The sequence below is a fragment of the Quercus robur genome, chromosome 11 (assembly GCF_932294415.1).
Source record: "Quercus robur chromosome 11, dhQueRobu3.1, whole genome shotgun sequence".
Taxonomy (NCBI): Eukaryota; Viridiplantae; Streptophyta; class Magnoliopsida; order Fagales; family Fagaceae; genus Quercus; species Quercus robur.
This window is the reverse complement of record NC_065544.1, coordinates 53,911,057-53,925,423: the sequence shown is the minus strand read 5'-3', so window position 1 is coordinate 53,925,423 and position 14,367 is coordinate 53,911,057. Positions and strand designations below refer to the sequence as shown.

Here is a 14,367-nt window from a genome sequence, read left to right as displayed (position 1 = left end):
TTATATGAAAAAGAAAAGTCATGTGTTGAAGGAAAAAAAAAAATTTATAAAGGTGATAGAGTAGGTATGAAAATTAAACGTTTTGTTGAAAGAGTGTTAAAGTATATTTTTATATTGATAAATTTTGAAAAAATGTAAGAAAATTTGAGATTTTAAAAAGTTGTACTTGAAAACTAAAAAAAAAAAAAACCTAAAAATTGAACTTATAAGCTAATGCCAAATACACACTTATCTTAATAGAAATATATCATTAAATTATGGCAAAAGAAAATGAGCTATTTGCAGCATTTACATCTGTAGAGATCATGACCAGTAGGCAGTTGTCATTATATACACCACCAACCACTTATGTTATATTTGCAACACCCACTCCTGAAATTTTAATACATATAGTTAGCTCTATATATCATAATCCCATATAGCTTTTGAGCTAGAGAGAAGAAGAGGAGGGTAGCCAAACACTTCTAGCTAGAAGGCTAGCATGTACACCCAAACAAAAAAGGAAAGAAAAGAAACCACTGGGACCACTGAAGAGTACGCCCAGTGGTCCTTTCCATACTAAATGTGAAAGAATGATTTTCCTTTTTACTTTTACAAAAAAAGTGGCAACAATATAAATCACTTTATGACGTTAGTTAATTTTACTTAAGATCTGAGACGCTTTCACGTGATCTAATTTTTCTTCCTCTGTGTATGCATAGTGTAAATTAAAGAAAGAATCAAAAAGGTCTCCCTTTAATTAAAGAACAAGGAACTGCGTGTTCCATGATATTTCCCTGTTGACTTCGGAGTCCGGATCTGTGAACCTTATTTATTAAAAAATAAATAAGAATTATACAGGCTTTTACTATCGATCCATGATTATTTCCTAAAAATAAAGAAGATATTTATTTATGAAAGGCAGAATGTACCACTGTACTCCGTACAGGAGCTCCACCAAGACCCGTAGTTCATTATATATATACCAACACCCTTCAGCTTTATATTTGCAAAACCCACACCTAATATTTTCAACATAGCTTTTGAACTAGAGCAGAGGAGGGTAGCCATGGCAGAAATGCTAGAACCAAATTATAGAAAAGTTATGCCTCTCCCAGCTTCACCTTCCAATACCAAAACCCTGGGAGAGCCAATGCAAATGATAACCATTATAGATAGTGAACCCTCAAAAGATGTTACTACATCTGCAAGTTTGCAAGGTTATCAGCACAATCCACAGGAAGCTTGGCTTCCCATCACTGAGTCCAGGAATGGCAACACCTTTTTTGCAGCGTTTCATTTACTCTGTTCGGGAATTGGATTGCCAGCTCTTTTGCTTCCTGTTGCATTTGCCACACTTGGATGGTAAGCTATCTTTTGCAATGATTTAAGTTGTCATGATTGAGTTCAATTTTGCTTAACTAATAAAGCCATTAATTGTTCATAAATCCAAAGAGAAAAGGATGGGTTATGAAATGAGAATTTCATGACTAACTAAAATCAAGCTCCTACAGACGTGTAGACTTGGAAAGTTTATGGTCATTTTCTTTCCATGTGTGTGATAGAGATTTGTTAATTGCATTTTACCCTTATATGGTTTGGTCAATTTGTCTATTCAAACTTGAAAAACAATTACATTTCATTGATATATGATGTTCATTTGTATCTACTTTTAGTTACTGAAATTAGTCTATTCAAGTTATAAAATAAAATTGTCATTTGTTTTTCAATTTAAAATCCAAATGATCCCTTTTAGGAGACAATTTATAGTCTCAGTACAGAAAGAAATGGAATGTTTGAGTACCCGAAGGCTGAAAATTGATCTGTTATGCACACACACACACCAAAAAAAAGAAAAACTGATCTGATAAATAGCTAGGTTGGCTCAACTACTTGGGGAAAAAAAAAACTTATTTATTATTTATTTTATTAAACAATCAGTCACAACTCACAAGCTTAACCTTTTAGACTTGATGTAAAGGCAAGCTTATGCTCAAAATATGACCATATAATTTGGGGAAAAAAAAAAACTTCTTTATTATTTATTTATTAAACAATCAATCAAACTCAACCCTTTTAGACTTGATGTAAAGGCAAGCTTATGCTCAAAATATGACATCATATTTGGGAAGAAGCTTATATGTGCAACTAATCGATAACCATGCAATTAATACAGAAAAAAGTTTATCAAATTATGATTTTTTTCCCTTTATTTTACTATTTACTTTTCTTTTTTCTTAGAATTCTTTTACTATTTGTCCAACTATGAAATTTGATAATTATATTAATTACTAATAAAATTTTATTATAATTGTGTTAATAAATAAAACTATCTATTTTATCATTTAAAGAAAGAATAGCGTAAGTTTTTTTTTTGATATATATATATATATATTTTTGATAATCATGAAAGAAACCAACCATACATCTTATGGTAAAGAATAGCTTAAGTTATTAAGCTAAAATTATCATAAAATATTACAACCATACATCCATGGTACAAGATTTTATAGTTTTTTCCCCCATTTATGACCAAATATACATATATATATATATATATATATATATACACTTTCTCTTTGCTCACTTTTCTAAAGATCTGAGACACTTACACGTGAAACTCATTTTTCTTCCTTTATTAAAGAAAGAATCAAAAAGGACTGCCTTTAATTAAAGAATAACGAACCGCGTGTTCCATGTTATTTTCCTGTTGACTCCGTGTCGGAATCTGTGGACCTTATTAATTAACGTCGGTGCGTTTATATAATTTTTAGGTTCATTTATAGTACTATTAGGGCAAGAAATATATATATTGTTCACATTTTTCAACAATGACTTCCCTTTTTTTTGGTAAATTTTATCAACAATGACTTCAAAATTATATTCTTTCTGTCTTAGTTTATCTGTCATCTATTCCAATTTGAGATGTCCCAAAATATTGTCATCTTTTTAAAAGTAAAAGTTATTAATTTACTAATGTTTCTAATATACCCATACTTTATTTTCAAAACTATTAGAAAAGAAAACTAACAAATATTTAAAAAAAATTAATCTAATTGGGGCACCCTTTTAATTGTCTCATTGAGAATAACTCTTAAAAAAATTAATAAATTTATTTAAGGGTAGTTTTGTAAACTTATACATTTTTATAAGGTAAATAAGATAATAAATGATGTTCCCTTAAAAAATTTGACTTTTCAAATAGGACAAATAAATTGGTACGGAGGGAATATATGAGAACATAATCTTGGAAACTTTTTCAATATAGTAACGTCACTACCTTCCACGTGAATATATATAATAAGTCTTTCTACTTCCCATGTGAGTTTAATTAATATGGGTTTTGCTAACGAGTGCTCTTAGGGCACTCATTAATAATCCATTTTAGGAAAGTTTTGATACCATTTTTATGGGAAATGAAAAAAGCTATCAAAATATTAATTACTTTTTTTTTTTTCATTTCCCATACAAATTTTCTTTAAATGGATTATTAATTAGTTCTCTAAGGGCACTCATTAGCATTTCCCAATTAATATTAATAAAATCAAATATTTTTCGAAGAGTTTGAAAATGAACTTTTCCAAAAGATTGGGAGTAACATAGTATATAATAATCTTTTCCAAATTATTTTGTAAAAAAAAAAAAAAAAAAAAAGAGTTTTATGCCTCAATAATATTATCCAAAGAGTAAATTTTAATTTTCTTAATTAAATTCATATTTAATAACAATTATATATTTAAATTTAATTAAAGAATTTAAAGTACAACATCTAAAAATCTGGTTTGTCCTTATATGAGAACAATAAAGAACTTTGCTTTTAGATACTAATAATTATTTCAGTATCATGATATATTCTCTCCTCTGTTTTTCTCTTCTCTCATTGAATTATCAGTAACACCTTGTCCAAAAATGTTAAATCCTGGATACACAAGTTGACATCCAACAACCATTTAACTTTTGAACATTAGAAATTCATACAGCGAAACATATAACTTTAAAGTTTGTTGATCTTATTTGCATTTTTTTGAACCAAATTCAATCATTGAAAATGTAACTTCTATTTGATTATCTGTGATCCATGCTATTGCATAAACAGCTTGAAGAAAACTAGAAAAGTCCTATCATATGATTTAACTTCATAAGTTTGAGGAAATTTCAAAAAGAATTTCACAATAATTTTGTCGGCAAGATTTACTCATTCTCAATTGGGTCTATCACTAACATTATTGTTTTACCTACCTACCAATAACAATTTGTCACTTTAACAATTGTGAAAAAAAATTTTGTGTTTTTAATCTTATCATAATTTCATTGGTTGCAGGGCATGGGGTATAATATGTTTGTCACTAGCATTTGCATGGCAGCTCTATACCATATTTATTCTCATTCAACTCCATGAATCAGTTCCTGGAATCCGCTACAGCAGATACATGCACCTTGCAATAGTTTCTTTTGGTTAGTACAAAACCCCTGTGCTTGTTATTATTATTATTATTATTATTATTATTATCATTTTACTTTTTTTTAAGAAATATTCTAAAAGCACAAGATAAAATATATTAAATATTTTCTTTTCTAAACTTTTCCTTTTTAAAAGTCAAATTGTAATCGGTTTTTTTTAAAAAAAAGTTACACATGCATTCAATAAGTCCTGATCTAAAAACTTCATGTTTTCACCCTCCACTGAATGCTTATAAGGGGGTAGGTGCCAATTGATCAATTAGAGTTCATTAGCATGCAAATATCAAGAAAAATACACCCAACCACAATATATTTTGTGTAAAAGCAAATAAATTGTTGAAAAGCATATTTTTCCTTCTAAAAAGTATTATATATTATAACTCATAATTGAATATTTATTATTATTATAACGTACAAGGCTGATTTTTTTCATGATTCTTTAATTTGCGGGTTGTTATTATTTTTATCTCAATAAAAAATACAATTTTTTTTAATAATTCTATTGATTATATATAATGATTAGTACATAATGAAAGTAGTTTCTTTTTAAATATTATATATATATATATATAAAGTAAAATCTATATTTGATATTTCACAATTTACTACTTTAACAACACGGGAGACAAATTTAAATTGTATTCTCATTTCCCTAGTTAACATGCAATATTTGTTCTAATAATGTGTTGCAAAGTTCTCAAAACTTACTAAATTTAACAAGAAGTGGGACTAATACAAACTGTGTTCCTCAATTAACATTCAATAAAATTAGGCCAAATGACAAAGCTCTTACCCATAATGCATAGGAGGGTGATAATGTGTTATTATATACAACACCAACGCCTTAGACCCAAAATTTTGGATCAATTATGGATACTCAATAAATTAGTTAAGATCAATGATATGTTTTCTCTTCCTCAATTCTATACTATCTTAAGTCAAAATTTATTACTATATGCAGGTCCAAAACTAGGGAAGTTGCTTGCCCTATTCCCTGTATTATACAATTCAGGGGGTACATGTATCCTTCTAATTATTACTGGAGGTAGGATGCTGGACCTCATATTCAAAACCCTATGTGATCGTGATGCCATGTGTCATGCTAAATCATTGACAAATACAGAGTGGTTCTTGGTGTTCACGTGCTTAGCTATACTTATAGCCCAACTACCAAACCTGAACTCTGTAGCTTGGGTGTCTTCAATTGGGGCCATCACAGTCGTTCTATATTCTACTTTGATTTGGACTTTCTCAATTACCAAAGATAGGCCAATAGGCATATCCTACGGTCAATCTGATAAATTGAAATCTAACATGGAAAAATTTAGCAATGTGTTGAATGCGCTTGGGATCATTGCCCTCGCATTCAAAGGACATAATGTTATCCTCGAGATACAGGTTAGAATCTCTAACATCCTTTCTACTTTTTGCTTTTCAGGTTCCAATGATAGTTTAATGTTGTTTATGTTAGTGATTTGAACTCCACCTCTTCATCTCTCAATATTTATCTAACAAAAAAAAAAAAAAAAAATCCTTTTCCTTTTCAAAAAGTTTAGAATTACACTTCTTTTTTTTGGGGGGGTGGGGGGTGTTGGTTTAGAGTAAACAATGGTTTATGAATACATTATTCGCATAGAATTTCATAACCCATCAAATTGGTAATTTGTAATTAGTGTGTGAAAATAATTTTTTATGCACGAGTCTATGTGAAAATGATGTCAGACAAATTATAACTTTTGTGAAAATTGTGTTATAGCATATATAGCTCTTTGCTTTTGGGGTAAGATACGCTTCAACATTTGCGAGCTAATAAAGTCAAGGTTTATGCCTTCACCCAACTTTAGGATCCAACATGAGAGTATCCAACTTTGTAAGAAAGCTCAACCTAGCCTAAACTCGTGACCCTTTTAGATTCAATAGAACTTGGACATGTCAAAATCCTAAAATATGAAATTCTGTATAAGGATATGTACTCATGCAACAATTTTTTTTAATTGAGTACTCACGTAACACTTCAATCTTAAAGCTTGGAAAAGATGTCTAAGAGATTTTGCATTTCACAGAGAAACTAATAAAAGATAACCAGCCCTTTCCCAATGGTGGTACCTCACTACCACTCCCTTGCAAGTTGCGAGAGGAGGATTCTTTGGTTCGGGAAGATAAATTTTAAATGATGTGACTATCTATATATCTTCATTATTAGGTTCATTGGGTTAACTCGTCTACAATCTTCCATCTCACATGAGATTGGCCCAAAGTATTAACAATTATCTCATACATTCAATACATACATAGTCTTTGAACTTATACCTTATGGGAAATACACACACACACCCTCTCACTAGAAATCTACCATTCAAGTGAAAGGAGGGAGGAGTCTACCCTATATAATAGTGGTGCACTATTATAAAAACAAACCAAACTATGCTTTAAAAGAATAAATATATTTGTCATCTCGATTTGAATGTAATTTTAAGTTAAAATGTCTTTAATTTTGCAGGGAACATTGCCTTCAAGTCCAAAACAAACATCCTATAAGTCAATGTGCATGGGGGTGACAATATCATACATAGTAATCGCTATGTGCCAATATCCCCTTGCAATAGCTGGATTTTGGGCTTATGGAAACAAGGTATGCAAATCTTTTTTTTTTTGAACTTATTGAGATTTGATATATATTTTCCTAGGAAAGAGATTTATTTTATATTATCGTGATTTTTTCACCAATCAAATAAGTTCATGTTTGAGACAGTGGTTCAAAAATGCACTTTTAGAATATAATTTAAAAAAAAAAAAAATTGAAATCCCACTTCTTTTTAGGTAGAAACGTACTGTTTCTCGAACAATCCATTTAAATATATATATATATATATATATATATATATATATATATGAAAACACCAATGAGATTTGGGTCAATTGTAAACATTCGTGTACATTCAAATTTGAATTTTAAACAAGCATCGCAATTCATTTCTTAACCCTCTCTCTCTTTCTCTCTTTACCTACCTCTCCAAACCTGATTCCCTAGATCTCTCTCCCATTTTCACTATTTCCCTCTCCTTGTTCCCTGGGGTGGCATTGGACGTTGGGCTTGGGCCCAGCTAGACCCAAGGAACGCTCCTTCCACTATGGTAAATTGAGGTTGAAGGGTTTTGAATTTTTTTTTTTTTTTTTTTTGATAGGATTTGAAATTTTTATTTGCTTTGGGGAGTTGTGAACTTTCGAATTAATAGTTTGGAAATTGGAAATATATGATTTTTTTCCGACTAAAAGGCCTGAATTTAGTGAAATTGGAGATAAATAATTTTGTATCACTTTTATTTTAAAATATATATATATTTTTTAATCATATATATGATCACATACAAGACACGTGATCACAATTCGTCTCTCAAAGATATGAAATCTTAACATAATAGTTAATTTTACTTGTAAGATCTTAAGGGACTAAAAATTTAAATTGATAGCACAAAAAATGTGTTAATTTGGATACTTGTAAGACTTTTATTTTTTTCATTCATATTTTTTTCATTAATATATTTTTTTTTCATTTTATTTATTTATTTATTTATGAATGACAGGTACCGTATAGTGGAGGACAAGGATTGTTGACTGCATTTTCACAAATCCACGGGCCAAACACCTCGAAGTCAATTATGACCGCAATTTACCTACTTGTATTGGTGAACTGTTTATGTACATTCCAAGTTTACGCCATGGTTGTTTTTGACAACTTGGAAGTTAGATACACAAGCAAGAAAAATCAGCCATGCCCAAGATGGGTTCGCACATGCCTTCGCATTTTCTATGGAGGGTTGGCTTTCTTTCTTTCTGTGACTTTTCCATTTTTGGGAAGCCTAGCACCTTTAGTTGGAGGTGCAACATTGCCTTTAACTTTTGCTTATCCATGTTTCATGTGGATTGCAGTGAGGAAACCTCGACCAAATGGTTTGGTTTGGTTTATAAACATGGGTTTAGGTTGCTTTGGCATTGTCTTGACTATTCTAATAGTTATTGCAGCGGCTTGGACCTTAGCTGATAAAGGCCTAAAAGCCAACTTCTACAAGCCTTAATGACAGATACATTAGTAAGAAACAAGACCATTGATTGATATATTATTTTATACTAGCTTATAACCCGTGCAAATGCACGGGATTTTTATATAATATCATCAAAAGTAAATAATACTCCATCATAATAATATATATTAACATAATTTGAATAACGGGAAAAAATTAAACTTACAGCAGAAGAAAAACAGAAACCTTTCTTCATAACATCATAAAAATATAGATTCATAGCTCAAAATAACATTTATAATCTTAAAATAAGCCAAAAGTCAAATAGTTTAATCCTTTGTTTATGGACTTCATGCTTTCTCTGTTAAAAGTCTTTATGGGTCTAATGTTGTAAGCAACCAAGCCATTGAGGATCTTTTTGCATACCTGGACATATCAGAAGATTCAGAACAAAATGTTAATGTTAAATTGATTTCAAATGAAGATCACATACAAATGCAAAATTAGTTCTACCATCTAAAATCTAGATCACATGGAATGAGTGTTAGATAGTTCTTATCATTTCTTTTTCCTTTAAACATGTCTAATCAAAAATTTTTACTTATAAAACAAACTCCAATAAAAAAATTAAAAAAATTAAAAAAAAACATAGGAAAGTATCTATTAGAATATAATTATATTTTTCTTATCTTTTAATAAGGTGTTGCCAAATTTCCATGGAAGATCAGAGAGTAAAAAAAAGGAAATTTTGATAAAAACCCAAGTAGAAGATACTAAAATTGATAAGGGTAATGTATATGTATGTTTAGCTGTTTACCAATTGTAAGGCATCTACCTACTATCATTAAAAAAAAATTAATAATAAAAAAAATTGTAAATCATTTGTGGTAGTGATGTAATACGAAGGAGAATTAAATAACTTCAACAATTTCAGTATCAATCTACAATCTAAGAGAAAATTCAGCCAATGTCAGTTGGAGAATTCATTTGGGCATTTAACTATTGTAACTTGCACCATGAGCTTAAGAAAAAAAGAAAAAACAATCATTTTTATGGTAAGCATTAAATGTAGTTTGTACTCATTTTCTTGCCCACTAAAAGGAGGTAATTGAAAGACATTTCAAAAAATACATAGAACTGGAAGTCTAATGAAAAAATTAAAATAAAAACCTTCATTGTCTTCAATTTGACAAACAGTAAATTATCATGTTTTAAATTCCCCAAATTTTATAAGATCGAAAAAAGAAAAAAGAAAAGAGAAACAAAAATGATGAAAATGTGAAGTCAAGGCTTGGAAGTTTGGGTGTGTGTGTGGGAAATATGAATGGAAGTTCCTCTAATAGGCAGAAACTAAATTTATGCTTCATTGTTATTTACAGGCTGCAACATATGTAAAGTTTGACCACTCTTTTAACTGTTTATGAGATGCAAATGCCCAATAGTTACAAAAAAGCAATAAACAAATTTTTTGTTACAAAAAATGTTGAAATCATGCAATTAGCCTATATCGATGTAACTGATTTCCAAAACTTTTTTTCAAATGAATAAGGATGCACAATCGTATATAATTTCTTAGTAAACTGAAACACCAACCAAAACCCCAAAATGGTCATATCATCCGCAACAAACAAATGTCTCAACACCCAAACACAAATCCACAACTACCCAAAGTTTACCAACCACAAACCAACATAAATTCATTGGAAAATGTTTGAAATAATAATAAATAGAGAAAAACTCACCTTATATAAGACTATAAAATCCTTTCTATAAAATAGATATATACGTGACATGTCAATTCCTAACAGATTATATACCAGCTCAAACACAATAAAATGGCACATTTATTCATGACCAATCTACGATTAGATCCTATCCAAAAAAGAAAAAAAAAATCTGCAATTAGAAAACATTTAGTAAAAGAATTAAAATTAAATCTACAGTCAACTAAAATTTAGCCCAAAAAAAAAAAAAAAATTGCTATAGGTTTAAGAGAAGGGCTGTCAAGCCCCTTAAATGCCAACAACTGGCTCCTCTTTCATTTCCTAGTGAGTTTTCATTTTAATTTTTTGTACTCTTCCCTCACCTTCACTAATTAGTCACATAATAGATAATCTTCATTTTGATGTTGGCCCATATGCTTAATAAACTGTCAAAAATTTATGTTTTGAAGTTTGGTTTTACTCCCTATTTGTTCAATTCCTTCCTTTCTCCTGACAATAGTTCCTCCAATGTTTTCTCAATTAAAAGTAAAACCTTGAATGTACCCATCTATTTTAAGTTCCAGTTAAGTTCTTAAAATCCTTTTTTTAAAGATTTTCTTTTCCCATAAAACGTTTGCACTCATGGTCTTGTTTGTGTTGTTGTTAAGGAAATCTTTGTTCTAAATCAAAGCAATTGCAAATGGAAAAGAGATTTCATTGAACAATGAAATAAAAAGGAAAATTTAAGCTATCATACCTTTCATTTTATTGTAGATGGTAGGGAAAAAATTAAATTAACAATTGAGATAAATGACATTTGAAAGTTTGAGAAGATATGCTAACTACCCATGAGGCATTCAACAAAACCAAACGATGCCAACAAAATGCAGTCGGCAGTATTTATGAAGTTTTTTTTTTTTTTTTTTTGAGATAAAGATAGAAATTTTATTTGATAAAAGGGAAATACATGTACAAACACAACAACCCTGTAAGCATAAATACAGGGGAACAAAGACCTGTTCTGCAGAAAACAAAATCTGCAACAAAATAAATACAGCCCATGGACATAGAATACAGAATCAGCAACAGATATTACAATTACCCCTTGTAAGCACAAATTATGCAGAAAATCCTGAACCTATTCTGCAGAAAACAAAATATGCAGCAACAGAAATACAACCCTTGGACATACATAACAGAAACAACAACAGATATTACACTCAGCCCCCCTGTAAGCATAGATTATGCAGAAAATCCTGAACCTGTTCTGCAGAAAACAGAATACGCAGTAGCAGAAATACAACCATGGACATACATCACAGAAATAGCAATAAATATTACACTCAGGCCCCTAAGTACAGATTATGCAGAAAATATAAATGCATCATTTTCCTTTGAGTGTGGCGTTTCAAGTTTGTTTTACGTGTGTTTGTTTTTCAAGCGGGTATTTTTCCTACATGGCAGATAACTAAATCTAAATCTAAACCAATCCATCCAAGAAATTCAAACCTAAATCATATTCAATCCCCAGATTTATTAAATGAAAACAAAAACAAAAACTTTACCGGTTACAGCTAAATAGCATGTCTCTCTGTGCTTGTGGTTCCAACAAACCCTAACCGAACAATTTGCTTTGATTAAATTAGATACTCTAGATTGTAGAAAGATTCCACTTCATTTCTGCAGAGAAAGAAATTGAATGATTTAAATCCAAAAGAGAAGAATTCAAACAAGCCCATTACCGAAAATATTTAACAAAAAATAGTCACATATCATAATTCTGATTTTCTTAACCCTAATTCTTGGAACCAAAATCTAACTACGATTGTATAAGTGGAAAACATATAGCAAAAGTAATTTAACTTTAAATTTGGTGGGAAAAAAAAGTCAGAGAAAGAATGGGACTCGTTGGAGGCATTGTTAATCAAAAAGTCAGAAGAAAGAAGGAAGAATTTTTGAAAGGAACTGGGAAACGATTCCCTTTTTTCTCAAAACAAAAGCAAATATCTACAAACATTTTGATAGAAAACCCTAAAACCCAAAACAAAAATAAATCAAATCTAAACCTATCCAACAAAAAAACTCAATTAAAAGTAAAATTTCATACCCTTCATACCCAGTTCTAAAAAATGGAAAAAAAAAAAAAAAAAAAATTACTGGTGCCGGTTCCGACGATTCAAGTGGTTGATATATGGCCTAGCAGTTTCTTTCTGTGCTTGCTATTACGATGGTCTAAGTCTGGTCAGGGAACGAACAATCGCCGGCCTTGGATATTTCTCTTTTTCTCTTGGGGCCTTACGAACTCTGCCTCTTTCTGTCGTTCTCTCTCTTTCTCCATACACGGCCAAGACTTTTGAACGTAATTTACCCATTTAAGCAGTTAGTGTTGTGTTTATATTCAGAGACCATCAAGCTGTGATAGGATGTCTCTCCAAACGATGCACTGTACGACTTTTTAAAGATTAAACTGTAAACGTCTCTAAATTTTAGATAAACACTTTTCTTATTTGTCAATACCTCCTTAATGGTAGGAACTCACTTTCTCTCAGCTTCTGTTATTATATATACTAGTATTTAACCCGCACAATGCACGGAATCGTTTAACATATTAACAAACTTTGCATCCAACATAAACTTAGTTATCATACTTCTACTATATATATTCAAACTTAAATAGCATAGTATATTTAAGCATATAGTGTCCAATATCACCTAAAATTTTAAAAAATTAGTTTCTTCAAATCACTCATGTGTATCTCCCTGTTATGAGAGACTCAAAAAAAAAAAAAAAAAATCTAACTTTAAGCAATTAAAACTTACATGACAATTGCAAATAGCAAATTTGCTATTCCTAGGAACCACAATGAATCACATCGAACTAAAACTTGCAAGACAATTTCAAATACGAAATCTACCATTCCTAGGAACCACAATGAATTAAACCATAAGATTAGAGAATTTTACAACCCAAAAGTTTAAAAGAGAAAAATAAAAATGGCTGAAACAGAAAGTTAGAAAAATATTAGTCAAATAAAAAAAATTATAATGGTAATGAAAAAAAAAATTGCACAATAAAAAATATTAATAATTTTTAACTTTAACCTTACAAATAATAATAAAATGTATTATACTATCTACAAAGGAAAAAAAAAAGAAGAAAGATGACTCATTTCACATCTCTTGTAAATTCCAAATGCTTATTAAACCTGCATGATTTCAATATAGAAATCCAAATGTTCAAAGGTTCTACACATTCATTTTGTCACATTTTTAACCCACGGTACTAACAAAACAGAAAATACTTGACATAGAATTTCATAAATTTAAAAGATCACAAAAATGATACATATAGAGTTTCATAGACATGATAGAGTGTGTTATCCTTCGGATTAATACATATAGATTGAAACAAAGACACATTTTTAACCCTAACCAACATTTCTTGTGATTTTTGTCAACTGTATAACTACCACATACCATTTGTCAATATTTATCTATAGGTTGATTTGGCTGAAAATACAAAACCATAATATTAGTTAGAATGCCACAAAGATGTAATATTAGCCCAACAAAGATGTAATGGTTTATAGGATATTAGCATCATGATTCAAGTCATTGCTTTTTCAGATACAATCTGATAGTAAAAACATAAAATAAACCTAGAACAAACAATTATCAATAGAAATCTACCAAGAAAGCCACTAAATATGTTTTTCTTTTTTAGTGAGTAACTAAAATATAATATAGGTTCTGCTAATGATAAAATTCCTCGTAATCCTTAAAATACCATTTGTTGGAGTAATATCAACACATAAAATACTTCCAGGACTTATAAATTTGATTCAAACTCAAGATGATTTTTGCAATTTCTATGACACCTATAACAACTATTATTTTGTCTACCCTTTAATTTTTCATTTTCTTTTTCTTTCTATGACTTTCCTTTATTTCTCTTTATTTTCTTTTTTCATCTTTCGATTTTGGAAATTTTTGACTTTATTAATAATCAAAGACATGAAATTTGTGACCTAGGAATAAAATCATATAACAAATTGCTGCACAAAATAAAACTGGCAACGTCATCTTCATCTAACACATATATTAGGTAACTTTAATACAATGCTTTATTATGTTAATAATGAAAATCTATACAATGCTAACAAAAGAATTATAAAAAAGACAAAGATAAAGATAGAGATAAT

The 14,367-nt window shown here is 29.8% G+C and overlaps 1 protein-coding gene and 1 long non-coding RNA gene across 2 annotated transcripts; one reads left to right on the top strand and one right to left on the bottom strand.

The window, feature by feature from the left end:
- Positions 1-900: 900 nt before the first annotated feature.
- On the top strand, positions 901-8,556 carry LOC126707199 (lysine histidine transporter-like 8). Its single transcript, XM_050406795.1, has 5 exons — positions 901-1,344; positions 4,301-4,434; positions 5,402-5,838; positions 6,941-7,072; positions 8,025-8,556. Exons 1-5 carry the CDS (start codon positions 1,049-1,051, stop codon positions 8,514-8,516), a joined length of 1,491 nt encoding a protein of 496 aa, XP_050262752.1. The 5' UTR covers positions 901-1,048; the 3' UTR covers positions 8,517-8,556.
- Positions 8,557-8,625: 69 nt separating this feature from the next.
- On the bottom strand, positions 8,626-12,645 carry LOC126707201 (uncharacterized). The gene is made up of 3 exons (XR_007648858.1): positions 12,323-12,645; positions 11,731-11,845; positions 8,626-8,888 (listed from the first exon to the last, which is right to left on the bottom strand). It is a non-coding gene; the product is annotated as an uncharacterized LOC126707201 (long non-coding RNA).
- Between the last annotated feature and the right edge of the window lie 1,722 nt (positions 12,646-14,367).

Excerpts from the sequence above, each read along its gene's own strand:
- LOC126707199 (XM_050406795.1), top strand. The coding sequence starts at position 1,049 with ATGGCAGAAATGCTAGAACCAAATTATAGAAAAGTTATGCCTCTCCCA. Across the intron at positions 1,345-4,300 it reads GCATTTGCCACACTTGGATG|GGCATGGGGTATAATATGTT; the intron begins GTAAGCTATCTT and ends CATTGGTTGCAG. Across the intron at positions 4,435-5,401 it reads CCTTGCAATAGTTTCTTTTG|GTCCAAAACTAGGGAAGTTG; the intron begins GTTAGTACAAAA and ends TACTATATGCAG.